A 27,958-nucleotide genomic window follows, 5' to 3' on the forward strand; every position below is an offset into this window, starting at 1 on the left:
CCTGGAATGTCCTGGAATGGCCTTTGCACACAGATACCGAAACCTGGTGGGCTGAGGGGGCAGGCCAGGAACAGAAACGGGGCAGGAAGAGAACCAGGAACAGGAACAGAGCCAGGGCCAGGAACGGAACCAGGAACAGAACCAGGGCCAGGAATAAAACCAGGACCAGGGCCAGGAACGGGAGCAGAGCCAGGGCCAGGGCCAGGGCCAGGGCCAGGAACAGAGGAGTCCTTGAGCTGGAGTTTGGCCAAGCCCTGGGACCAGAGCTGGGCCCATTCCCCAGGTCTGAGCTCAGACAGGCCCTGGGGTCAGACTGGGGCTGTTCCCCACCCCTGGGCTCAGATTTGAGCTGTTTTCATCCCCAAGCCCAGCCCTGGGATCAGGTTTTGGGCCGTTCCCCAGATCTGAGTTCAGCCAAACCCTGGGATTAGATTTGGGCCAGTCCCCAGTCCCCTGGCCTCATTTTTAGGCTGTTCCAATCCCCAAGCCCAGCCCTCAGCTCAGTTTAGACCACTCCCATCCCCAAGCCCAGCCCTCGGCTCAGTTTTGAATTGTTCCCCAGCCCTGGGCTCAGTTTAGGCCATTCCCAGCCCACTGGGCTCAGTTTTGAGCTGTTCTCCTGGCCCTGGGCTCAGTTTTGAGCTGTTCCCCAGCCCTGGACTTAGCTGTTCCTCAGCCCTGAGCTCAGTTTTGAGCTGTTCCTCAGCCCTGGGCTCAGCTGTTCCCAGCCCTGAGCTCAGTTTTGAGCTGTTCCCCAGCCCTGGGCTCAGCTGTTCCTCAGCCCTGAGCTCAGTTTTGAGCTGTTCCCAGCCCTGAGCTCAGTTTTGAGCTGTTCCCCAGGCCTGGGCTCAGTTTTGAGCTGTTCCTCATCCCTGGGCTCAGTTTTGAGCTGTTCCCCAGCCCTGGGCTCAGCTGTTCCTCAGCCCTGAGCTCAGTTTTGAGCTGTTCCCCAGCCCTGGGCTCAGCTGTTCCTCAGCCCTGGGCTCAGTTTTGAGCTGTTCCCAGCCCTGGGCTCAGTTTTGAGCTGTTCCTCAGCCCTGGGCTCAGCTGTTCCTCAGCCCTGGGCTCAGTTTTAAGCTGTTCCCCAGCCCTGGGCTCAGTTTTGAGCTGTTCCTCAGCCCTGGGTTCAGTTTTGAGCTGTTCCCCAGCCCTGGGCTCCCTTTTCACCAGTCCCATCCCCCCAGGCTCCCTCCAGAGCTCTCCCCTCCCCTCCCCACCCCGCCCAGCTCAGTTCAGGCCGACAGGTCGCTGTTGTCGAACCTCTCCTGGTCGTAGACCTCGGCCACCACCTTCCTGCCGGCGAACCAGCGGCCGTTGAGTGCCTGGATGGCTTTGTGCGTCTCGGCCGCCATGGAGAACTCCACGAAGATCTTGACGATGATGTCGGCGTCCTCCTCCTCGCCCTGCTTCTCCTGGTAGATGATCACCCTGTTCACCGCCCCGAACTTGCCGCACTCCTCCGTCACCTCCCCCTCCAGGTCATCGTCGATGTCCTTGGGGTCCACCATGTTCCGCAGCACCATCACCGTGGACTGCGGGAGGGGGAATTAGCGCTTCGTTAGCTTGAGGGGATGGGTAATTAACACTGATTGGCACTGAGTTAACATCAGCATTCCATCAATGTGAGACACAGCGCAGCACCAATCACAGCCAGATCCATGGGACCATGGGCTGAGGAGAAGGATGGGAGTTAATACTGAATTAATATTAATTAATATTGAATTAGCATTCAGTTAATGTGAGACACAGCACAGTGTGAATCAGTCACACTCTGGGACCATGGATGGAGGGGAGGGATGGAAGTTAATATTGAATTAATATTAATTAATATTGAATTAGCATTCAGTTAATGTGAGACACAGCACAGTGTGAATCAGTCACACTCTGGGACCATGGACAGAGGGGAGGGATGTGAGTTAATATTTAATTAATATTAGTTAATATTGAATTAACATCCAATTAATGTGAGACACAGTACAGAAGCAATCACAGCCAGATCCATGAGAGCATGGGCTGAGGAGAAGGATGGGAGTTAATTTAATTAATATTAATTAACATTGAATTAACATTAACATTGAATTAACATCAACATTTAATCAATGTGAGACACAGCACAGCATGAATCAGTCACGCTCTCTGGGACCATGGATGGAGGGGAGGGATGGGAGTTAATATTGAATTAATATTAATTAATACTGAATTAATATTCAGTTAATGTGAGACACAGCACAGCATGAATCAGTCACACACTCTGGGACCATGGACAGAGGGGAGGGATGTGAGTTAATACTGAATTAATATTAATTAATATTGAATTAACATTCAGTTAATGTGAGACACAGCACAGCATGAATCGGTCACGCTCTCTGGGACCATGGATGGAGGGGAGGGATGGGAGCTCATATTTAATTAATATTAACTAACATTTAATTACCATTAACACTGAATTAACATTAACATTCAATCAATGTGAGACACAGCACAGCACCAATCACAGCCAGATCCATGGGATCACCTGTCCCCCTCTCTCACCTCCTGTTTCCTGAGCAGTTTCTGCATCACCATGTGCCTGGCACTGCTACCTGAGATGCTCATGTGTCACACAGGTGTCACACAAGTATCACACAGGTATCACACAGATATCAGGTGTCACACAGGTGTCACACACCTGTCCCAGGTGTCTCACCTCCTGTTTCCTGAGCAGTTTCTGCATCACCATGTGCCTGGCACTGCTGCCTGAGATGCTCATGTGTCACACAGGAGTCACACAGGAGTCACACAGGTATCACACAGATATCAGGTGTCACACAGGTGTCACACAGGTGTCCCCCTCTCTCACCTCCTGTTTCCTGAGCAGTTTCTGCATCACCATGTGCCTGGCACTGCTGCCTGAGATGCTCATGTGCTCCTGCTCGCTCAGCATCTCGGGCCGCTCGGCCTCAGGCAGTGTCTCCTCCTCCTCCTTGTCCTTCTTGGCCTCCAGCAGCCCCAGCGCCGGCGGGCTGGCCAGGATGGGGTTAACCACCCCCACCTGGGGGATGGGCACGGGCAGCGGCGGCCGGGCAGGGGTCACACCTGGGGGGAGAGGGGGATGGTCAGGGATGGGGGAGGGGCTGGGACACCTGGGGGATGGTCAGTGACATTTCATGCCAGGAGGAGGGGACACACCCAGGTGACAGGAGAAGGGGACACACCCAGAGAACAGGATGAAGGGACACACCCAGGTGCCAGCAGAAGGAGGGGACACATCGAGGTGACACAGCGAGGCATCAGCAGGAAGGGACACATGCAGGTGACAGGAGGGACACCCAGGACACACCCAGGTACCACACCCAGGTGACAGGAGGAGGGCACACACCCAGGGGACAGCAGCAGGGCCACACCCAGGACACACCCAGGTGCCAGGAGGAGGGGACACATACAGGACACACCCAGGTGCCACACTCAGGACACACCCAGGTGACAGGAGGAGGGGAACACCCCCAGGTGGCACCCGCAGGTGTGACAGCAGCAGGACCCACCTGTGATGACCCCGGGTGCCTGTGCAGCCATCACGGCCTGGGGCAGAGCCCCCAGGGGCTGGGCCAGTGTCAGGGCAGGGGACACCAGCCCGGGGGTGGCCAGAGTGCCCAGAACTGCAGCTCCTGCCACGGCCTCCTGGGGACAGGGGACAGGGTGACACTGGGGCCAAACTGGGGAATTCCCATCCCAGGGACCCCCTGGGCATCCCACACCTGGAAACTGTGGAATTCCCACCCCAGGCACCCCTGCAGCCAGGCTGGGAGACATCCCCATGTCTCATCTGAGCCCTTCCTCTCTCACCTGTTCCTTCCCCATCTCTTCTGTTCCATCCCCTCTTCCATTCCCTCTCACCTGTTCCATCCCCCCCTCTCACCTGTTTCATCCCGTTTCATCCCCCTCTCACCCTGAGCCATTCCCCGCTCCCTCCCCTCTCCCCTGCTCCCTCCCTTCTCCCCTGTTCCCTCTCCTCTCCCCTGCTCCCTCCCCCTCCCCTGCTCTCTCCCCATCTCTCCCCCTTCTCCCTCCCCTCCCCTCTCACCTGTGCCGTGATCTTGGCGGTGGCAGCCGCAGCAGCCACGGCAGCAGCAGGTGGGAGCCCCCCGGGCGTGGCAGGGGTCAGCAGGGGCATGGGGGGGGTGACAGCCTTGCCCACCCGCAGGTACTGCCCCCCCAGGTCAAAGAGGTTCATGGAGGAGACGGCGTCCTGCGAGGACTGCGCCTTCTCGTACTCTGTGGGGACAGGCTGCTGCTGGGGGCACCCCAACGGCCCCACACCTAAACCTGACCCCAAACCTGATCCTGACCCCAAAGCCAGCCCTGAGCCCAAACCTGACCCCAAAGCCAGCCCTGACCCCAAACCCAAACCTGACCCCAGATCTGTGCCTTCTCGTACTCTGTGGGGACAGGCTGCTGCTGGGGCTGGGGGCACCCCAATGGCCCCACGGCCACAACTGACCCCAAACCTGACCCCAAACCCAGCCCTGAGCCCAGAACTGACCCCAAACCCAAACCTGACCCCAAACCCAAACCTGACCCCAAACCTGACCACAAACCTGATCCTGACCCCAGACCCGCCCCACGCACAGTCCTGAGCCCAAACCTGACCCCAGAACTGCCCCACGCCCAGCCCTGACCCAGACCCAATCCTGACTCCCGGAGCAGAGAACACTCCCAGCCACTGAAATTTCCTCACCAGGGTGGAAAACCCAACCCCAACCCCAACCCCAACCCCAACCCCAACCCCAAACCAAAACCCACCCCAACCCCAAACCCAACCCCAAACGTAGCCCCAAACCCACACCCCAAACCCAACCCCAAACCAAACCCAAACCCAACTCCAACTCCAACTCTAAATCCAAATCCAAATCCCACCCCAAACCCAACCCCAACCGCAAATCCAAATTCAAATCCAACCCCAACCCCAAACCCAAACCCAAACCCAAACCCAAACCCAAACCCAACCGCAAATTCAAATCCAAATCCAAATCCAAACCCAACCCCAACCCCAAACCGTCCCCAACTGCAAACCCAACCCCAAACACAAATCCAAATCCAATCCCAAACCCACTCCAACCCCAACCCCAATCCTGACTCCAGCCCCATTCCCAACCCCACCCCAACCCCAAACCCAACCCCAACCCCACCCCAACACCAAACCCAACCCCAACCCCAACCCCAACCCCAAACCTGACTCCAACCCCATTCCCAACCCCAACCCCAAATCCAACCCCAACCCCAAACAGAAATCCAAACAGAAATCCAAATCCAACCCCAAACCCAACCCTAAACCCAAACCCAACCCCAACTCCAACCCCAAACCCAACTCCAAACCCAACCCCAACCCCAAACAGAAATTCAAACAGAAATCCAAATCCAACCCCAAACCCAACCCCAAGCCCAAATCCAACCCCAAATCCAACCGCAAACCAAAACCAAGACCAAAACTCAACCCCAAACCAAAACCCAACCCCAAACCCAACCGCAAACCAAAACCAAGACCAAAACTCAACCCCAAACCAAAATCCAACCCCAACCCCAACCCCAAACCTGACTCCAACCCCACCTCCAACCCCCCTCCCCGTACCGATGAAGCCGTAGCCCTTGTGCTTGCCCGTGGTGGGGTCCCGGGCCAACGTGCAGGATTTGATTTTGCCGAAGGCCTCGAAGACGCTCTTGATGTCGTCGTCGGACAGGTCCTGGTGCACCGAGGCCACGTAGATGCGGTTGAAGGCTCGCGCCTCCTCTGCCAGCTGGTCAATGATGGGCTGTGCCTGCCCGATGTTACTGGGCCTGCCCACCTGTGGGGACAGCCTGCCGTGGGCTGGGGGACGGGGGGGGGGTGGGGAGGGGCAGGAGGACCTGGGGGAGATGGGGAGCACTCAGGGAGCTGGGGAAGGGTCTGGAGCACCTGGAAAGGCTCAGGGAGGTGGGGAAGAGGCTCAGCCTGGAGAAAAAGATGTTCAGGGAGCTGAGGAAGGGTCTGGAACTCCAGGAGAGGTGGGGAAGGGGCTGGAACTCCAGGAGAGGTGGGGAAGGGGCTGGAGTGCCAGGAGAGGCTCAGGGAGCTGAGGAAGAAGCTCAGCCTGAAGAAAAGGAGGTTCAGGAGGTGGGGAAGGTTATGGAGTGCCAGGAGAGCTGGGGAAGGGTCTGGAGCCCCAGGAGGGTCTGGGGGAGGTGGAGAAGGGTCTGGGGGAGGTGGGGAAGGGGCTGGAGCCCCAGGAGGGGCTCAGGGAGGTGGGGAAGGGTCCCAGACTGGACTGGGTGAACTGGGAATGATTTCCCATTGAACATTCCCATTGTTGTGTCATATGGAGGAGGATCTATATGTATTGCTATATATACCAATATATATTAAATACATCTCTAAATACAGATATTTTTATATATATATATAACAACATATATATTTATATACAGAAATAAACACATTGCTATATGTTGATATATATATATAAACACACATATAGAACAATAAAATAATAATATATGAATAGAATAATATATATTGCTATATAGTGATATATATACACATATATACAGCAATAAATAAATTGCTATATATTTATATGTATATAAATACATATATAGAGCAATACATTGCACTATATTGATATACAATTACATATTTAGAGCAATAAATATATTGCTATATAATAATATATATAAATACATATATATAGTAATAAAAACACTGACATATATTGATTCATAAAAACACACACATACAGCAATAAATATAATGCTACATATATATATATATGTATATATATATATATATATATATATATATATATATACATACATATATATATACATATATATATATATATTTAAGTATATATTGCTTTGTCTTCCAAAGAATTAATTGTGTGGGTGGGAAAACCTGAGTGGAGTCCCTGGAGCCAATGAGTCCAGCTGTGATTCCAGCTGTGATTCCAGCTGTGACCCCAGTGCTCAGACCCTGATTCCAGCTGTGACCCCAGTGCCCAGACCATGATTCCAGCTGTGATTCCAGTGCCCAGACCATGATTCCAGCTGTGATTCCAGTGCTCAGACCATGATTCCAGCTGTGACCCCAATTATTCAGACCATGATTCCAGCTGTGACCCCCCTGCTCAGACCATGATTCCAGTGCTCAGACCATGATTCCAGCTGTGATTCCAGTGCTCAGACCATGATTCCAGCTGTGACCCCAATTATTCAGACCATGATTCCAGCTGTGATTCCAGCTGTGACCCCAGTGCTCAGACCCTGATTCCAGCTGTGACCCCAGTGCTCAGACCATGATTCCAGCTGTGATTCCACTGCTCAGACCATGATTCCAGCTGTGGTTCCAGTGCTCAGACCATGATTCCAGCTGTGACTCCAGCTGTGACCCCAGTGCTCAGACCCTGATTCCATCAGTGATCCCTGTGCTCCATGCTGGACACACGTTCCAGCAGGGATCACCCTCTGGGCTCCCTGCCCCTTCCCAGAGCAGTGGGCAGCATTACCAGCCATGGTCCTGCCATTCCCAGGAAAATGCTCAACCCCAGAAACGAGAACTGGGAATTTTCACTCACCTTGATGTTCCTGCCCCCCAGCATGACTGAGTTCATCTGCTCCAGGGCCAGCTGGGCAGCTTCAGGAACCTCGTACTCCACAAAGGCAAAGCCCTGCAGGGGAGAGCCCAGAGTGATGCAGCTGTGGCACTGCCAGGTGGGACTGACCCCAAACACCGAGAGGATTCCTTAGAGAAACATTTTATTACAGCAGGAAATGCTGCAGAGTTCCCTCTCTGACTCTGGGGCCTCTCACAGCCCGAGGTCCCACAGCAAACCCCACTGAGGGGGTGCCAGCACTCCCAGCACACTCCAGGCTGGCTGAATCAGGGATTTCCCCCTGAAATGCTGCCCAGGGAGCTCTGGGGTGCCCATCCCTGCAGGTTAAGGGATGACTGAATGTGGCACTCTGGGCTCTCTCTTCCAACCCCAGCCATTCTGTGGCCCACAGCACAGCAGGGAGCTGCAAACATTCCCCCAGAGCTGAAAGGAGCCTGCTCTCCACAGGGATGGAGCTGGTTTTTTTCCTCTTGTGTTGGGTTGATGTGGCCAGAAATGTGGATTCTATCACCAATGATTGAAGCCACGTGTGGCAGTCATTCCTCATCTCCATGGGAGATATCTCCTGTTAATGGGCCATGTCTAAACCAGCTGGGCAATCGCCTTTATCTTCCTCCATGGGAGATATCTCCTGCTAATGGGCCATCTTTAAACCAGCTGGGCAATCATCTTTATCTTCCCACAGCCCATCCTCCCTCCAGCAGATATCTCCTGTTCATGGCCATTGAATCCCAGGGCATGGCTGATAAAATTCCATCATCCCACTGGGAGATGCTCCAGCCAGGGCAGGAGACAAGCCTTTCCTACCCAGAGAAAAACTGAGATTTGGAACACCAGAGCAGCCTTTCCACTGGATCCCAGAGGAAAACCAGACCCTTCCACATCATCCCTGGAGCTTCAGAGGAAACTGCACCTTCTCCAGGATCACTGCTCCAGCTGAGCCACATCTGCCCCTGCAGGAGGATGCAGCACCATGGAATGGGATTGTGCCACCACCCTGACTGACTGACTGTGCCAGCTTGGATTCTGACTCTGGCAGGGTTGGGATTGTTCTGTGTAATGCTGCATTGCTATTTTAATTTTCCTAGTAAAGAACTGTTATTCCTATTCCCATCTCTTTGCCTGAGAGCCCCTTAATTTCAAAATTATAACAATTTTGAGGGAGGGGTCTACATTCTCCATTTCAAAGAGAAGCTCCTGCCTTTATTGGTAGACACCTGTCCTGCAAACCAGGACACTTTTTTGGCTGCATCTGGACAGCCTGGAAGAGAGGAGGATGTTCCTGGGAACCACAGAACCTTGGGAAGGTTTGGGTTGGAGGGATCCAGGGGCAGCCACAGATTCTCTCTGGGCACCCTCATCCTCACCAGCACCTCATCCAGAATTCTGCAAAGCTGATTATTTTGTTAGGACAAAATTCGTTGATTTGTATTTTATTGTTCAACCTAAATCCTTTCAATGTTCCAATTAAATTTTAGAAAACCTTCAAACATGCCCCTGAATCAAATCTATGAATATAATTAGTTAAGTTGTAAATCTAAGATTCTTCTGTTTTCATTTTTACTAATTCTCTTATTTCAGCAGGTGTCCCATGACCTGACCCTGTGCTGTCTCATATTTTAAGTTTTGCAGGGTTCCAAGAAAATTATCTGAACTGAAAGCTCTTCTGAATTGCCAGAAGCACTCCAGCAGCCTGCCATACTCAAAACTTCTCTATCCTGAGATAAAAATATCAGAGGGAACAAGCTGCTGAAAGAAATGTCCCAAACCACCTCAGCACTGGGACAGCAGCAGCTTTCCAGAATCCCAGCCCTTCCCAGGAGAGATCACCTGCTCTTTGCCACATCCAGGCAATCCCATATTGATTTGGGTGGGTCAGGACCCCAAACTCCACCCAGCCCCACCCAGTCCCATGTGATCCAGGCAATCCCATATTGATTTAGGTGGGACAGGACCCCAAATCCCACCCAGTCCCACCCACCCTGTGATCCAGGCAATCTCATAAAGTTTTGGGTTAGACAAGACACTAAATCCCACCCAGCCCCACCCAGTCCCATGTTGTGATCCAAACAATCCCACACTGGATTGGGAGGGATAAGACCCTAAACCCCACCCAGCCCCACCCTGTGATCCAGCCAATCCTACACTGGTTTGGGTGGGACAGGACACCAAACCCCACCCAGTCCCACCCACCCTGTGACCGAGCCAATCCCACAAAGCTCTGGGTGACCCAGGACCCCAAATCCCACCCAGTCCCACCCTGTGATTCAGCCAATATCATAAAGGTTTGGGTGGGACAGAACCCCAAATCCCACCCAGCCCCACCCTGTGACCCAGCCAATCCCACACTGGTCTGGGTCACCCCAAATCCCAAATCCCACCCAGCCCCAACCTGTGATCCAGCAATCCCACACTGGTTTGGGTGGAACAGGACCCTAAATCCTACCCAGCCCCACCCTGTGACTGAGCCAACCGTACACTGGTCTGGGTGACCCCAAACCCCAAATGCCATCCAGTCCCACCCTGTCTCACATTGTGACCCAGCCAATCCCACAAAGCTCTGGGTGACCAGGGACCCCAAACCCCACCCAGTCCCAGCCTCTGACTCAGCCAATCCCACACTGGTTTGGGAGGGATACGACCCCAAACCCCACCCAGCCCCACCTTGTGACTAAGCCAATCCCACAAAGCTCTGAGTGACCTGGGACCCCAAATCCCACCCAGTCCCACCCTGTCTCACCCTGTGACCCAGCCAATGCCACACTAGTCTGGGTGACCCGGAGCCCCAAACCCCGCCCAGCCCAGCCCCCTCCCACCTTGTGCTTCATGGTGACGGAGTCCCAGGACATGTCGATGCTCTTGATGGGCCCGAAGGGGGCGAAGGCCTGTCGGATGGTGTCCTCGCCCAGCTCGTAGTAGATGGAGCCCACATAGACCCGGCACATGATGGCGAGCGCGCGCTGCCTCTGGGCTGCCATCTGTGGGAGACAAGGACTGGCAGCTCAGCCCGGGGGCCCTGGGGGCTCCTCCCGTCTGCCCCCGCCCAGCCAGCCCAGCACAGCCTGGCATGGCTCTGATAGAGCCTGGCACAGCCTGGCATGGCCCTGGTGTGGCCCTGGTACAGCCTGGCACAGCTCTGGCACAGGCTGGCATGGCCCTGGTGTGATCCTGGCATGGCCCTGGCACAGCCTGGCACAGCCTGGTACAGCCTGGCATGGCCCTGGTACAGCTGGCACAGCCTGTCACAGCTCTGGCACAGCCTGGCACGGCCCTGGTGTGGCCCTGGTACAACCTGGCAGAGGTGGCACAGGGAGGTCCCTGCTGGCTGCTCATCCTGGATAAACCCGGCTCAGCCGAGCCCGGCTCTGCCCCAGGCCGAGCTCATCTCCAGCCAGGAGGGAATCCCCTGGCTTAGGGCAGCCAAGGGCTGGGCTGGGGGCACGGAGAGAATCCCTCCCACTCCCCCCCGAAGCACGGATCCAGCTCTGGGTGCTCCCACCCCCGCCCCAAGGAGCTGAAACTGGGAACACTGGCAATACTGGGAGTACTGGGAGTACTGGGAGCCTCCCCCCGCTCCCCGCGGCGCCAGAGCCTCCCCCCAGAACTGGGCATATGGTGAAAGGAATGTCTCAAAACTCCTCAGCACTGGGGCAGCAGCAGCTTTCCAGAATCCCAGCCTTTCCCAGGAGAGATCACCTGCTCTTTGCCACATCCAGGCAACCCCATAAAGGTTTGGGTGGGACATGACCCTAAATCCCACCGAGCCCATCCAGTGATCCAGCCAATCCCACACTGGTTTGGGTGGGACAGGACCCCAGATCCCACCCAGTGATCCAGCCAATCCCATAAAGCTTTGGGTGGGACAGGACCCCAGATCCCACCCAGTGATCCAGGCAATCCCATAAAGGTTTGGGTGGGACATGACCCTAAGTCCCACCCAGTCCCACCCTGTGATGCAGCCAATCCCACACTGGATTTGGGAGGGACAGGAACCCAAATCCTACCCAGTCCCACCTTGTGATGCAGGCAATCCCATAAAGGTTTGGGAGACATAGGATCCTAAATCCCACCCAGTGATGCAGGCAATCCCACACTGGTTTGGGTGGGACAGGACCCTAAATCCCACCCAGCCCCACGCAGTGATGCAGGCAATCCTGGACTGCCCAGAGCTCAAATTCCAGACCCAGAACTGCCCAGAGCTCAGCAGCAAAGCCAAAATCGCTGCCAGGCCCAGCAGGGCCAGCAGCCACCCTGCACTGGTGGCACTGGGCTGTACTGGTGCAGCCCCAGCCACGGCACACGGGGGCCCTGCTGTGTCCCAGGCCAGCCTGGGAAGCTGCTCTGAGCCAAACCCAGCCATTCCTCCCAGCAGCAAGCCCAAAAAGCAGAGCACGGGGGGTCCCTGGGGTCTGACACCCCCTGAAGATGGGGGGCTCTGCAGGAGTCACTGCCTGCACTGGGGGGGACAAACCTGGGGCACAGGGAAAGTACCCAGGGCCTTCAGGAGAGGATTTTTGGGGGGCCCTGAGGAGCTCTGCCATGCCTGGGGGGCCCTGGGGCACAGGGAGAGCACTCAGAGCCCTCTTAAGGCTGATTTTGGGGTGCCCTAAGGAGCTCAGCCATGCCTAGGGAACAGGGAGAGCACCCAGAGCCTTCAGAAGAGCATTTTTGGGGTGTCCTGAGGAGCTCTGCCATGCCTGGGGGCCCCTGGGGCACAGGGAGAGCACTCAGAGCACTCTTAAGGCTGATTTTTGGGGTGCCCTAATGAGCCATGCCATGCCTGGGGAACAGGGGCTGCACTCAGGGCCTTCAGGAGAGGATTTTTGGGGTGCCCTGAGGAGCTCGGCCATGCCTGGGGAACAGGGAGAGCACCCAGAGCCTTCTCAAGGCTGATTTTTGGGGTGCCCTGAGGAGCTCTGCCATGCCTGGGGGTGCTGCAGCCCCTCTGGGACAGGCACAGCAGCCTGGGGGGGGTTGGACTCCTGCCACTGCACACAGGACACTGCAAACAGGGACAGCTGCCACCCCAGACTGTCCCTGAGTGACATCAGACCCCAACTGCTGCCCCTGAGGTGACATTCAGCCCCAAGTGCCACTCCTGAGGTGACACTAAGCCCAGACTGCCACTCCTCAAGTGACACTGAGCCCCAATTGCTGCTCTTGATGTGACACTGAGCCCTGAGCATTGCTCCTGAGGTGACACTAAGCCTCAACTGCTGCCCCTGGGTGACATTAAACCCCAACTGCTGCTCCTGAGGGACATCAAGCTGCAGACTCTGCCCCTGAGGTGACACTGAACCCCAACTGCTGCTCCTGAGGTGACACTAAACCCCAAGTGCCACTCCTGAGGTGACCCCTGCCCTGCCACAGGAGATCAGGGGGACTGAGGAGGGTTTGGCATTCTCAGACAGCAGAATTCCTTCCTGGAAAGGGAGCCCAGGGGGTGTCCCCATCCCTGGAGGTGCCCAGGGACACCCAGAGCTCTGGTGACAATGTGGGGATCAGGCACAGGGTGGCACTCTGTGACCTTGGAGGGCTTTTCCAGCCTTAATGACCCTGAGATTTGGGAGCTGCAGGAAGAAGAGCTGCGATGAGCCCTGAGCACCTGAACCCAGCACAGCTTGGACACAGGAAATCTGACTGCTCTGAGCAGCCCCAGGCTGATCCAGTGCCCCTGATCCTCCTCCTGCCAGCACATCTCACTGCTCTGAGCAGCCCCAGGCTGATCCAGTGCCCCTGATCCTCCTTCTGCTCCTCCTGCCAGCACATCTCACTGCTCTGAGCAGCCCCAGGCTGATCCAGTGCCCCTGATCCTCCTCCTCCTCCTCCTGCTGTCCCATGGAACAGCCTGAGGCAGCAGCAGCCCCCACTGTGGCTGTCAGAGCTGCCCTGCAGGGGTTTGGGGGTGATTTCACAGCCCCAACCCCACCTGGGGGTGCTGCTGTACCCAAAGCAGGTGATGCACAGCCCTCAGCACGAGCACCAGAGGTGACACAGTGAGTCCAGGGGTGCAGGAGGGACAATCTCACACTGGGACACGTGCAGGGAGGATGAGCCAGAGCTCATCCAGGTTGTGCTGCCCCACAGAGGAGCAGGAAAGGTGCTGGACAGGGGCTGGTTTGTGCACTGCAAAGGGAATCTGGGGTGAAGCACCTGACAGCAAGGGGATCCCTGAGTGCTCTGAACTGCACCAGGCTCCTGCTCCTGGGCTGAGACTCCTGAAGGAGGAATGGCTGAGGCAAAGGGGTCACAGCCCTGTGCCCTGGGGGTCACCAACCATCACAACCTTCCTGTGCCACCAACTCAGCTGGGGACAAGGAGCCCAAACCAATTCAGGGCAAACTGCTGGAGCTGCAGCAGCCCCAGGGATGGGGGAGTTCCAACAGCATCTCTGCCAAATGCAGCTGCTCTGCTCCATTCCAAACTTCCCCTGGCCCACAGCCCCACTCTGGCTCCCCACTGCCATGGGGAATCCACTGCAGTGCCCCTCTCCCTGCAGTGCCACCCTCTGTGTTTCACAGCAGCACAGATCCTGAGTGACAGCAAACCCCAAGTGCTGCCCCTGAGGTGCCATCAGAAGGCAGAGCTGTTCACCAAAGTGCAGATGATTCACAAGTGAGCCCTTGGGTACAGAGAGCAGCCACAGCAGGCACTTCTAGAACAAGGAGGGGGTGGATCATGCCAAGTCCCCCAGCTCTCTGAGGCCTCAAAGAAGGGGCACAAAGGCTGGCACGAGCTCTCTGCTGGGTTCTGTCCCTTCCTCTGTTGCCCTCAGGAGGTGCCAGGCTGCCCTGGTGAGGGCCATGGCCAGCACAGACCCTGAGCTGGGCTCCAGCAGCTCTGCCAGCCTCCAGCACCCCGGCCCTCCCCAGCCCTGGCTGCTGGGAGGAAAGGGAGGCTCCACCAGCATCGCCCCTTGGTCGGTCAGTTACCTTGGCCGTTAGTGTGAGGCTGTGGCAACCTCAGAACTGCAGCATCCCTAGAAATTGCAGCTCCCACCATTTCTCACGGGTGTGTTCACAACTGGTGGAAATCTAAAACAGCTGTGTCTGTGCCCCCTGAGTGGCAGACTGCCCAGCCTGGGGTCTTCTGGGGCAGGGGCACCTCGCTGTGCTCCGGGCGTGTCCAGTGCACGGGGGGAGCTGGGAGGGCTGTGCTGGGCGAGGACAAAGCACTGGCACCACTAGGAAGGTCCCCACGCTAGGCCCTGCCTAAGAAATGCCCCCAGAAGAAGTGAATATGTCTATTGACCGATTGTAAAGGTGAGAGAGGATCTCCAAAGCCCATTGTCACTGCTGCCATCTGAAAGACAGTAAAGACAGAGTTCAGTCTGTTGGAGCTGAGCAAACTGTGGCTGTTTGTTTGTACAAACTCAAGCAGAGCCGTGGCCTCTCCTTGCTGGGCTCTGGGACTGAGTGTCCGGCGAGTCCAGGGCTCCTGGGGCTGCCCAGGAGCTGCCCAGGCCAGGCTGGGCTCCTGCTGCTGCCTTGGGAAGCAGGCTGGGCTCCCAGGGGGTCAGGGGGACAGTGACCTCTGTGAGTCCTGGCGTTGGTTCAGCCCCAGCATTGTTTTTTTTTAAAGGAGCCCCTCAGACCAGAGCAGACCCTCAGAACCAGGCACAGCCCCGGCCTCAGCACATCCACAGGGGTTCCTCAGGCACAGCCCCTGCCTTGGGGCTCCAGGGAAGGCAGGGAGATGTTCCAGAAAGCTCTGAAGGAGGGGAGGGCAAACCCCAGTTAAGGGCTCTCCCAGTGCAGAACCTGTGTGAAATTGAGAGCACCTGGGTGCAGAGCAGGGGGATGGGGCAGCACTGGGACGTGGGACCCCCCCCCAGGCACAGGACAGCATTTCCAGGACCCCCTCCTGCCTTCAGCACCTCACAACACGGCCCAGAAGCAGAGAAACCCACGGCACAGAGTCTTTGGCTGCTCAAATCTCAGCAAGGGACGTGCAGCAGGGAGGCAGAGAGTGTGTCCTGGCTGCTGCAGAGGTGTCAGGGCAGCCTGGAGGGAGCTGCAGGCTCAGGGCTGTGACTGCTTCCCAGGGCCCACACTGCAGGGGGGAGCACAGGGGGGCAGCAGGGGCTCTCACCTGCAGGTTGGTGAGCTGCTGCTGCTGGTGGGCGATGGTTTGCTTCACCAGCACGCTCTTGATGCTCTGCTCCATGGCATACTTCTTGGCCTGGGGGGGAAAAACCAAAAAACAGGAGCTGCAGGGGCAGGGAGCAGCCAGGGAACGAGGGCTGAGCTGCAGCAGGGACCAGAACATTCCACAATCCATCCCTAGGCACTGCCCACAGCCTCAAAACATTCTGTGTCCATCCCTGGGCACTGCCCACAGCCCCAGAACATTCCACAATCCATCCCTGGGCACTGCCCACAGCCCCAGAACATTCCACAATCCATCCCTGGGCACTGCCCACAGCCCCAGAACATTCCAGAGTCCATCCCTAGTCACTGCCCACAGCCCCAGAACATTCTGTGTCCATCCCTGGGCACTGCCCACAGCCCCAGAACATTCCACAATCCATCCCTGGGCACTGCCCACAGCTCCAGAACATTCTGTGTCCATCCCTGGGCACTGCCCACAGCCCCAGAACATTCCACAATCCATCCCTGGGCACTGCCCACAGCTCCAGAACATTCTGTGTCCATCCCTTGAGGACACCACTGAAGGCCCAGGCAGAGTCTGCCAGGCCTTTTTCAGGCTCTGAGCTCTTTTTCTCAGGCTGGGAGGTTTTTCCCAGGCTGAGGCAGTTTCTCAGCTCTGGCCTGAGCCTTTCCCAGGATGATAACTTTCTGGTAAACAGAAAGGAATTAATAAACAGAGACTAACACCTGGTCCTGACATCCAAGCTGTACCTTCTCTGACAGCTTGAGACTGTCCCCTGGTCCTGTCAGTGCTGCAGGTGGAGGAGACTGAGCCCACCTGTGTGCAGCCTCCCTTCAGGAAGGTGCAGAGAGCAATAAGGTCACCTCTGACCTCCTCTTCTGCAGGCTGAACAACCCCAGTTCCTGCAAACCTTCCTCATGAGCCTCCAAGCCCTTCACCAACCTTGCTGCCTCCTCTGGACACGTTCAAGCATCTCAACATCCTCCCTAAGCTGAGGGGCACAACTGGACACGGCACTCAAGGTGTGGCCTCAGCAGGGGATAATGACCCCCCCTGCTCCTGCTGGCCACCCCATTCCTAATGCAGGGTTCCACTGGCCCTCCTGGCCACCAAGGCACATTGCTGGCTCATATTCCTGTCAGCCAGCACCCCCAGGTCCCTTTCTGCCTGTACACTATCCAGCCACACTCTCCCCAGCTTGGAACGTTGTAGAGGATTTTTATGGCCAAAAGGTAGAACTCAGCACCCAGACTTATTAAACTTGATGCTGTTGGACTCTGCCTATCTCCCAATAGATCAACACAAGCTCCCAGCTTAGTGTCATCTGCAAATTTGCTACTGAAGGACTCCAGGCCCTCATCCATATCCTCTGTACAAATATGAAACAGATCTGGCCCCAGCACAGAGCCCTGAGGGACCCCACTGGTGACTGTCCCAGCTGGATGCAGCACCATCACCAGCCCTCCCTGGCCATCCAGCCAGTCCCTGACCCAGCACAGAGCCCTGAGGGACCCCACTGGTGACTGTCCCAGCTGGATGCAGCACCATCACCAGCCCTCTCTGGTCATCCAGCCAGTCCCTGACCCAGCACAGAGTGCTGCTGTCCAAGCTGTGCACTGCCAGCTTCTCCAGGAGATGCTGTGGGAGACAAAGTCTTGCTGCAGTCTGAGCAGACACCCCCAGCCTTTCCTGCACCCACCAGGCGTGTCACCTGCTCACAGATGGACACCAGGGTGGTCAGACATGACCCAGCCTTGGTGGAGCCCTGCAGGCTGGGTGTGATGCCCTGGCCATCCTCTGAGTGCAGTGTGCCAGCACTCATTATGAACTGCTCCATTCTGACCTGGCACTGAGGTCAGGCTGACTGGCCTGTAGTCACCAGGATCCTCCTTCCTGCCTTTTTGTAAATGGCTGTCACATTGGCCAGGTCCCCATCACCTGGAGCCTCACCAGGGAGCCACAACTCGTGATAAATGATGGAGAGCTCATCTGCCAGCTCCCCCATCAGCCTGGGATGGATCCCATCTGGTGCCATGGATTTATAAATATCCCAGCAGCTCTCTGAGTGCCCCTTCCTGGATAACAAGAGCACCATTCTGCTCCCTGGCACCACTCACCAACCCCTGTGGTCTTGAGGACAAGCTGTCTTACCCCTAAAGGCTGAGGTGAAGAAGGCATTGAGCATTTCTGCCTTTTCCTTTAGTTACTAGGTTTCCTGCCTCATGCAATAAAGGAACACAGGTTGGTTATACTCTTCCTTTTACCATTAATATATTTGTAAAAACTCCTTTTATTATTTTAAACAGAAACTGCCAAGTTAAGTTCAAACTGAGCTTTGGCCTCCCTAATTTATTTTCTACATGTCCTAGCAGCTCCCTTGAATGTTTCCTGAGAAATCAGTCCCTCCTTTAAAAGATGATACATCTTTTTTTTTTTTTATTCCTAAGTTAACTCAAAAGCTCCCTGCTCATGCAGACTGGACACTTGCCTTGTTGACACTTTCAGCACACAGGGACAGTCTGCTCCTGTGCCCTCAGCAGCTCTGCTTTGAAGCACATCCATTTCTCCTGGACCCCTTTGTTTCCAAGGGCTGTTTCCCAAGGAACTCTTGGAATAATTCTGCCCCCCAGAAGTACAACATAAAGATCTTGTTGATAGATTATTTCAGAAATTATTGAGAATTCTATAATTTCATGATCACTGTGCCCCAGTCCAGGATGTTGTGAGGCAGCTGCTGTGTAAGCAGCTGGCCTGACAATGCTGGTTTGTGCAAACACTGTATATCAGAATCAGGGGGAGAAGAAAGGCAAGAAGAAGCAGCAGAAGGCTGACATGGTGTGCAGAGTGCACAAAGCCAGGTCACTGTGCAAACCCATGGCAAGCACAGAACCCCAGCTGAGCACCCAGGGGTGCAGTGAGCTCTCAAACACAGCCCCAGTCTGGCAAAACCAGTGGCCCCTACCAGGAGATAAATTGATAGCCCTTCATTAATTGGTACAAGAACAATTGCAGCAGGGACACATTGAAGCTTCTAATAGTCCCTGGAATACTCCAGTTTTTGTAATAAAGAAAAAATCAGGCAAATGGAGGTAGCTACAAGACCTCAGAAAAATTAATGCAGTGATGGAGAGCATGGGGGCATTGCAGCCTGGCATGGCTTCACCCACCAGCTCCCTGCTGGATGGGCCATCCTGGCCATTGATCTGAAGGATTGCTTCTTCACAGCCCCCTTGTGTCCTGATGACAGACCAAAATTCACTTTTACAGTGCCTGCAGTGAACAATTCTGAGCCTGCACAGAGGGATCAATGGAAGGTCTTGCCACAGGGTTGCCATAACAGCCCAACTCTTTGTCAAGGGTCTTGTCTGGGGTCTGGGAGCAGTTCCCTGTGTACTGTTATCACTACATGGATGACATCCCAGTAGGATAGAACCTCAGCTGCCCCTGCTTTACACTGGTACAGACTGCAGGTGGCTCCAGAAAAGGTCCAGCAGAAACTTCCTTGGAGATATTTGGGGGTGAAGATCCTGGACCAAACAATTCAGCATCAGGACATGCAATTGACAGATTGGACTGAAACCCTGAATGATGCTCAGAAACTGCTGGGTGTCATTGGCTGGTTGAGCCCTTCTCTAGCACTGGCCACACAGCAGCTGTCCCCACTTTGTGACATCCTGAAGGGGACTCTTGACTGGGCTCACCCCTGATGCTGACCCAGAGGCACAGCAAGCCCTGCACAGGTGCAGCATGCTCCTTCACTCACCAGGAGACCTTCCACTGACAGCACTGCTCATCCCTGCTGCAGACTCACACCCCACAGGCAGCACTGGCAGTGGAATGACACCTGGTCCTTTCCCTTGCACGTTCTGGAGTGGCTCCTTTTGCCACATCAGTGAAAGAACACAGCAACCACAGTGTTTGTTTGCCTGACTGCTACTCAAATGCTGTCAGTGATGTGTGCAATTGATGGCAGTGAGAATTGTGCTGCCTGTGGAGCTGGAGGGGGTTGGTTAACAGTGTTCCCTTGCAAAGTGCACTGCTGGATTTCACAGGGCACATCATTTATCACCTGCCCAGCCACCAGCTATTCCATATGGCAAGGACAGCTGTCTCTGAAACCCAAGCACAGTGGGGTGCCAGTGCCAGGCCCTGCTGTCCTTACAGATGGGCCAGGCAGAACAGGGAAGGCCACTGTTACCTGGGAGGATGAGTCTGGCTGGCAATCACTGCAAGGCCACGAGACAGGCTCTGCTCAGATAACTGAGCACTCACAATGGCATTCCAAGGATTTGCTCAGGTACCTCTGACTCTGCTCCAGTCACAGACCTCACTCAGCATCTGGACTGTGTGCTCCTGAGCAAGGCTGACAATGCCATGTTCCAGCTGTTGAAGGCCCTGTGGTGTGCAACCCAAGACTGAGCTCATCCCTGTGATGTGCTGCACACGTGGAGTCACACAGATTTACCTGACAGAAGGCAATTCCAGGGCTGACCCTGCAGGGGTGGCACCTCAGCCTGACAGGACTGCACAAGCCTGGGCACAGCAAGGTTTCTTCCATCAAAATGCAAACACCCTGCAGAAGCAATTTCATCTCCCAGCCACTGAGGCTCATGACACTGTCACTTCTTGTGATGCTTGTCATGGCCTGGCTGCACCTTTACCAGCAGGGGGGAACCCCAGGGCTGTGAAAGCCCTGCAGCTTTGGCAGGCAGATGTCACTCACACTGCTGAATTTGGCAGGTGCATGTGACATTTCCTCTGCCATGTGGGTGTGTGCTCACACAGGGGAGAAAGGCTGTGATGTGACTGCCCACTGGAGAGTGGCCTTTGCCATCCTGGGGATGCCTCTGCTGGGAAAACTGGCAGTGGCCTCTCTCAGGAGAGGAGGCAGTTTTGGCAGATGTGGGGAGTCTCACATAAGAGACACCTCCCATTCTCCAACAGCTCAGGCCATTCTTGAGTGTGCTCATGGTACTCTGAAGGGTGGGTGGGAGTCCAGGGTGCACCCCTGGCCTCCTTGGGGGTCTCAAAACCCCCCCTTTGAGGGTCTCAAAGACTCCTGAGTGAGACCCTGGTGTCACAGGTGCTGAATTCTAACCCCTGGGGGAAGTTGTTATCACAAAGAGAATGGAAACAAGCTGCCAAAATTAGTGAAGTGTAAATTAGATTGTTAGAACGTAGATAAATAGACTTTTGGGAATGTTTATGATAAGGGACACGTGGCCAAGATGGAGAATTTGGGGGGTGAACACCTTTTCCTCCTTCTTCTCCCTGTCATCCATGCTGGGTGACACATTGGCACTCTTGGATTGGATGGGGTCAGGGCTGGACCATTTAATAAAATTGTATTGTATTGGGAACATTTTGTAAACATGTAATATGTAGTACAAACTATCTAAGATCAGCCCTGACTTCACCAGGCAGATCCCACCACGGATGCCAGGCTGAGCAGACCCTGCTGGCCAGGCTAAAGGTGCCTGAGATAAGAAACAATAAACAATCCTTGGAACAAGAGAAAACCATCTCCAGCAATCTCTCTTTGGCTGCTTCAGGAAAAACCACCTCATGTCCCTCTGGGGTGATCTCAGGGCAAAGGAGAAACCCCAGACTGGGACAGGGTGTTGGAACACAGAAAAGGGGCTGGTGAAACACCACACAGCCAACTCTGCACACCCTCAACCCCCTTACAGTGCCCCAAAATCCCAATAACCCTGTCACTGGGAATCTTTTCACTTCCTCACAGGCTGCAGGTGAGACACACCTGCCTGAGTGAAGGGCCTGACCACAAACAAGTGGGAGGGACCACAATACTCATTGTTTGGGGTGGGGGGTACACTTGTGTCTCAATGGACAGCAGAGTACTCTGGTGTGGCCACCCTGAGCTGTGACACCAGAGACAGGATGCAGCAAGGCACAGCCTCCAAATGCTGAGCAGCATCCCAATCACCAGCCAGCCAGCCCCTCTGCAGCACAGGATGAACTCCTTCTGTTCCCTTGCAACTGTTCCAAGCCATTTGTTGGATGGCTTTTTGCTGAAATGGTAAATCTGGTGAATGGGGGTGGGTTTTTTGTTACTGTATTAGGATTAGGTTTGTAAGAAAAGCACCAGTGTGAAGATTTCCCTGGGCACTTCAGGTGTCCACAGATCCCTGAGTGCTGTTTGTTCTCCTCTGCAAAGGGCCCTGTGGGGATTACAAACACTTCTCTTGCTTTTTCTTTTAATTTAGAAGGGGGACTTGACTGCCCACAGCCCCAGAACATTCTGTGTCCATCCCTGGGCACTGCCCACAGCCCCAGAACATTCCACAATCCATCCCTGGGCACTGCCCACAGCTCCAGAACATTCTGTGTCCATCCCTGGGCACTGCCCACAGCCCCAGAACATTCCACAATCCATCCCTGGGCATGGCCCACAGCTCCAGAACATTCTGTGTCCATCCCTGGGCACTGCCCACAGCCCCAGAACATTCTGTGCCCATAGCTCCAGAACATTCTGTGTCCATCCCTGGGCACTGCCCACAGCTCCAGAACATTCTGTGTCCATCCCTGGGCACTGCCCACAGCTCCAGAACATTCTGTGTCCATCCCTAGGCACTGCCCACAGCTCCAGAACATTCCAGAGTCCATCCCTGGGCACAGGGAGCTCAGCATTCCCCTCCCCACCCCCCAGCCCCTTACCTGAGGGATGGGTTGGGGCACAGCCTTCTCCAGTCCTCTCCTCCCAGAGAGATCTGCACAGCCAGGGGTACAGCAGGGGAGGGGCTGCACCCCCCTGGCCCCCCTGGGCTGGGCTCTGCCCCTCAGCACACCCAGCCTGCTCTGCATCTGCTCCCAAACCCAGCAGCTCACCAGGGCTCTGCTCCTCAAATCCCAGTTCACCCAGGCTCTGCTCCCCAAATTCCAGTTCACCCAGGCTCTGCTCCCCAAATTCCAGTTCATTTCCTCAATCCCAGTTCACTCCCTCAATCCCAGTTCCAGGCTCTGATCCCTCAATCCCAGTTCATTCCCTCAATCCCAGTTCATTCCCTCAATCCCAGTTCACTCCCTCAATCCCAGTTCACTCCCTCAATCCCAGTTCACTCCCTCAATCCCAGTTCACCCCTGGCTCTGATCCCTCAATCCCAGTTCACTCCCTCAATCCCAGTTCACTCCCTCAATCCCAGTTCATTCCCTCAATCCCAGTTCACTCCCTCAATCCCAGTTCACTCCCTCAATCCCTCACCCCAGCTCACCACCCCCAGCTGAACCAGCTGCCATCTTCCTGAAGTGATTGATTTTTAATGAAACCCACCCCAGCCATTCCCCACATGCTCCCCAAAGTGCTCAAACCCACCCAGCAGGGGCTGGAACACAACCAACCACCCCCCACCCCCAGCAGCTGTTCAATCTGGGACTCACTTTCTGGAGAGCTTCCTGCTGCTCTGGGGTGAGAGGGGGCAGCCCCAGCTTGGCTGCTGTGCTCTGCCCATTCTCCATCTTGATGGACTCCGTGCCCTGAGGAAACAGAGAAGCTCAGGAACAGGCTGGGGCTTGTCTGCTCTCGTGGAACCCCCAAACCTGCCCAAACCCAGCTGTGTGCCAGCAACAGCAGCTCATGGTCCAGTGGCTGTGGGAAGAGCCATCCCAGTGACCACAGAAACACAGGGATGTGCTGGGAACTGCCAGAGCTCCCCATGGCTGGAATGTTCTGGGAGCAGCCAGAACATCCCCATCCCCCCAGGGACACACTGCCAGTGTCCCACCATGGCCTGCCAGTGTCCCCACCATGGCCTGACAGTGTCCCCACCATGGTCTGACAGTGCCCCCACCATGGTCTGACAGTGCCCCCATCATGGTCTGACAGTGCCCCCATCATGGTCTGACAGTGTCCCCACCATGGCCTGACAGTGTCCCCACCATGGCCTGCCAGTGTCCCACCATGGCCTGCCAGTGCCCCCACCATGGCCTGACAGTGCCCCCATCATGGCCTGACAGTGTCCCCACCATGGCCTGACAGTGCCCCCATCATGGCCCGACAGTGTCCCCACCATGGCCTGACAGTGTCCCACCATGGCCTGAGCACTGGGGTCACAGCTGGGATCCCAGTCCCAGCACTGGGACTGCTGTGCTCCAGTCCCAGTCCCAGCACTGGGGTCACAGCTGGGATCCCAGTCCCAGCACTGGGATTGCTGTGCTCCAGTCCCAGTCCCAGCACTGGGATTGCTGTGCTCCAGTCCCAGTCCCAGCACTGGGAGTGCTGTGCTGGAGCCAATCCCAGTCCCAGCACTGGGATCCCAGTGCTGCAATTCTCCTCCCACTGCTCCCTCCCAGCTCTGCTCACCCCAGTTCTCACTTTAAAACCTTCTCTGAGCTTTCCCAAATCCCAGAATGATGGAAAGCTTTGGGAGTTCACCCAGTGCCATGGCAGGGACACACCCACTGCCCCAGGTGCTGCCAGGGATCCAGGGGCACTGCCAGGGGATCCAGGGGCACTGCCAGGGATCCAGGGGCACTGCCAGGGATCCAGGGGCACTGCCAGGGGATCCAGGGGCACTGCCAGGGGATCCAGGGGCACTGCCAGGGATCCAGGGACACTGCCAGGGATGCAGGGACACTGCCAGGGATCCAGGGGCACTGCCAGGGATCCAGGGGCACTGCCAGGGGATCCAGGGGCACTGCCAGGGATCCAGGGGCACTGCCAGGGATCCAGGGGCACTGCCAGGGATCCAGGGGAACTGCCAGGGACCCAGGGGCACTGCCAGGGACCCAGGGACACTGCCAGGGATGCAGGGACACTGCCAGGGATGCAGGGACACTGCCAGGGATCCAGGGGCACTGCCAGGGATGCAGGGACACTGCCAGGGATCCAGGGGCACTGCCAGGGATCCAGGGACACTGCCAGGGATGCAGGGACACTGCCAGGGATCCAGAGGCACTGCCAGGGATCCAGGGGCACTGCCAGGGATCCAGGGACACTGCCAGGGATCCAGGGACACTGCCAGGGGACCAAGGGACACTGCCAGGGATCCAGGGGCACTGCCAGGGATCCAGGGGCACTGCCAGGGATCCAGGGGCACTGCCAGGGATCCAGGGGCACTGCCAGGGGATGCAGGGGCACTGCAAGGGATGCAGGGGCACTGCCAGGGATGCAGGGGCACTGCCAGGGATGCAGGGGCAGCTCTGGGCCCCTGTGCCAGCCCTGCCCACCCTCACAGGGAGGGGGTTCCTGCCAAAATCCCCCCTGACCTTGCCCTGAGGCACTGGGAGCCATTCCCCTTGTGCTGGCACTCCAAGGCCTTGGCTAAAGTCCCACTGCAGCTCTCTGGGACTGGGATTCCAGCACAGTGATCCCAGTGCTGGGACTGGGATTGACTCCAGCACAGTGATCCCAGTGCAGGGACTGGGATTGACTCCAGCACAGTGATCCCAGTGCTGGGACTGGGATTGACTCCAGCACAGTGATCCCAGTGCAGGGACTGGGATGCCAGCTGTGGTCCCACTGCTCAGACCATCATTCCATCTGTGATTCCAGCTGTGATTCCAGTGCTCAGACCATGATTCCAGCTGTGATTCCAGCTGTGACCCCCTGCCCACACCATCATTCCAGCTGTGATTCCAGCTGTGACCCCCCTGCTCAGACCATCATTCCAGCTGTGATTCCAGCTGTGACCCCACTGCTCAGACTCTGATTCCAGCTGTGATTCCAGCTGTGACCCCCTGCTCAGACCATCATTCCAGCTGTGATTCCAGCTGTGGCCCCAGTGCTGGGTCCCAGCTCAGGAGCTGCCCCTCCCTGCCTGTGATGCTCTCCTGAGCTCTGGCAGCTCCACCCACCCAACCAGGGCTGGCTCCTTCTCCCAGCTCCACATTCCCACCAACCACCCCAGAAGCAGCAAGGGAAAATCCCTGCTCAGAGCAGGAAAGAGCTGGAGCTTTCCCTTGAGCAAAAGCCAGCCCAGCTGGGATTTGGGAATGCAGAAGGAATCAGGAATCAGAGGAGCTGCTGTGAGGGCTGACAGTGCCAGGGGATGCTCCAAACCCCCCCAGAGGTTTTACTCTGCCCATTCCCAGGGGTGCACAGAGCCCAGAGATTGCCAGGAGAGAGTAAAGGGAAAATCCCAAGGGATGGGGGAAGGAACCTAAGAAATGAGGGGCTGAACAGGGAGCAGGATCCCAGCACTGGTGCCAGGCAACATTCCAAACTGCAGAGACCCCACACCTGGAGCAGATCCCACAGGTGATCCCAGAGTCACCAAAACCAGCCAGGAATGGAGAGGGACCCTGAGAATCACACCTGGATCAGCCCAACAGGGGATCCCAGAGCCACCAATAACACCTGGATCAGAATTCCTGAGAATCACACCTGGATCAGCCCAACAGGTGATCCCAGAGCCACCAATAACACCTGGATCAGAATTCCCTGAGAATCACACCTGGATCAGCCCAACAGGGGATCCCAGAGCCACCAATAACACCTGGATCAGAATTCCCTGAGAATCACACCTGGATCAGCCCAACAGGTGATCCCAGAGGGAAAAGGGAATGTGGGATGGATTCCCAGCCCCTGTTCCCAAATCCTCACCCACACCTGGGAAATTCCTCAACCCAAAGGATTAAGGAAAGATGGGGCAGAAAACCCAGTGAGGGTTATTTCTATTTTTGGGATAAAATCCCTTCTGGGATCCTCCCAGCTCTGCAATCACAGCTGTTCCTCACAGAAATCCCAAATTTTCCATGAAAACAAGGAGGGGGGAACAGGAGACAAAACCCCAAAACACAGCTGGGCTGGGGGTGGGGAAATTCAACCCCAAAATGAGCATTAAAACAAGAAATTTTGGGAAATTCAGCCCCAAACTGAGCATTAAAATAGAAAAAATTGGGAAATTCAGCCCAAAACTGAGCATTTAAACAGGAGAATTTGGGAAACTCAGCCCCAAAATGAGCATTTAAACAGGAAAATTTGGGAAGAGGAGCCCAAACCTGAGCATTTAAACAGGAAAATTTGGGAAACTCAGCCCCAAAATGAGCATTTAAACAGGAAAATTTGGGAAACTCAGCCCAATTCTGAGCATTTAAACAGGAAAATTTGGGAAAAAGAGCCCAAAAATGAGAGTTTGAACCAATGGATTTGGGAAACCCAGCCCCAAACTGAACATTGAAACAGGAAAATTTGGGGAAAAGAGCCCAAAACCAGCATTCAAACAAGAGGATTTAAGAAACCTGCCCCAAAATGAGCATTTAAACAGGAAAATTTGGGAAACTCAGCCCCAAAATGAGCATTTAAACAGGAAAATTTGGGAAGAGGAGCCCAAACCTGAGCATTTAAACAGGAAAATTTGGGAAGAGGAGCCCAAACCTGAGCATTTAAACAGGAAAATTTGGGAAACTCAGCCTAATTCTGAGCATTCAAACAGGAGAATTTGGGAAATTCAGCCCCAAAATGAGCATTTAAACAGGAGAATTTGGGAACAGGAGCCCAAAAAGGAAAGTTCCAAGCAATGGACTGGAGAAACAAAGCCCAATCCCAAGCATTTCAACAGAAATATTTGGGAAACTCAGCCTAAAAAGGAGCTTTTGAACCAATGGATTTGGGAAATTCAGCCCAAACCGGAGTATTAAAACAAAAAAAAAAAAAAAATTGGGAACAGGAGCCTAAAAAGGAACGTTTCGGCAAACTCAGCCTAAAGCCAAACATTTAATTCAAAAAAAATCTGAGAACGGGAGCCCAAATCCGAGCATTTAAACGGGAGAATTTGGGAATATGAGCCCAAAAAGGGGCATTTGAGAGAACTTAGAGAGAAGAATTTGCAGCGCTGGATTTGTGAAGCCCAGCCCCAAACGCAGCATTTCAAAGCAATAATTTGTTAACAGCAGCCCCAGATGGAACATTTAAAGGCAATAATTTGTTAACAGCAGCCCCAGATGAAGCATTTAAAGGCAATAATTAGTTAAAATCAGCCCCGTCCCGAGCCCTGCACGGGAGCGCTCAGCGGCGGCGCTGCAGCCGCGGCCCCTCGGCCGGGCCCGGGAGCCGCAGCCCGGCAGCGGCGGCACCTTCCCCGCGGGGAGCGGCGGGAGAGGCGGCGGCGGCCCCGCCGAGCCGGGCCGGGCCGGGCCGGGCCCGCTCCCTTCGCCCCCTCACCAGCGCCATCGTCGTTGTCGCCGCCATCTTCTCTTCCCGGTCCGCGGCGCGCGGCTCTCGCGAGATCTCGGCGGGAAGAGGAGGCGAGAGAGGCGCTCAGGAG

The 27,958-nt window shown here is 55.5% G+C and overlaps 1 protein-coding gene across 1 annotated transcript; it reads right to left on the reverse strand.

Moving 5' to 3' along the window:
* Positions 1-27,943, reverse strand: PUF60 (poly(U) binding splicing factor 60). The gene is made up of 13 exons (XM_079301841.1): positions 27,856-27,943; positions 23,133-23,228; positions 15,714-15,803; positions 14,874-14,924; positions 10,439-10,600; positions 7,584-7,676; positions 5,606-5,819; positions 4,061-4,251; positions 3,522-3,657; positions 2,840-3,075; positions 1,168-1,532; positions 180-594; positions 1-51 (listed from the first exon to the last, which is right to left on the reverse strand). Exons 1-11 carry the CDS (start codon positions 27,880-27,882, stop codon positions 1,233-1,235), a joined length of 1,596 nt encoding a protein of 531 aa, XP_079157967.1. The 5' UTR covers positions 27,883-27,943; the 3' UTR covers positions 1-51; positions 180-594; positions 1,168-1,232.
* Between the last annotated feature and the right edge of the window lie 15 nt (positions 27,944-27,958).

This window comes from Erithacus rubecula (assembly GCF_903797595.1).
Source record: "Erithacus rubecula genome assembly, chromosome: 3".
NCBI lineage: Eukaryota > Metazoa > Chordata > Aves > Passeriformes > Muscicapidae > Erithacus > Erithacus rubecula.

Excerpts from the sequence above, each read along its gene's own strand:
- PUF60 (XM_079301841.1), bottom strand. The coding sequence starts at position 27,882 with ATGGCGGCGACAACGACGATGGCGCTG. Across the intron at positions 23,229-27,855 it reads CGACAACGACGATGGCGCTG|GGCACGGAGTCCATCAAGAT; the intron begins GTGAGGGGGCGA and ends CTGTTTCCTCAG. Across the intron at positions 5,820-7,583 it reads TGGGGGGCAGGAACATCAAG|GTGGGCAGGCCCAGTAACAT; the intron begins GTGAGTGAAAAT and ends CTGTCCCCACAG.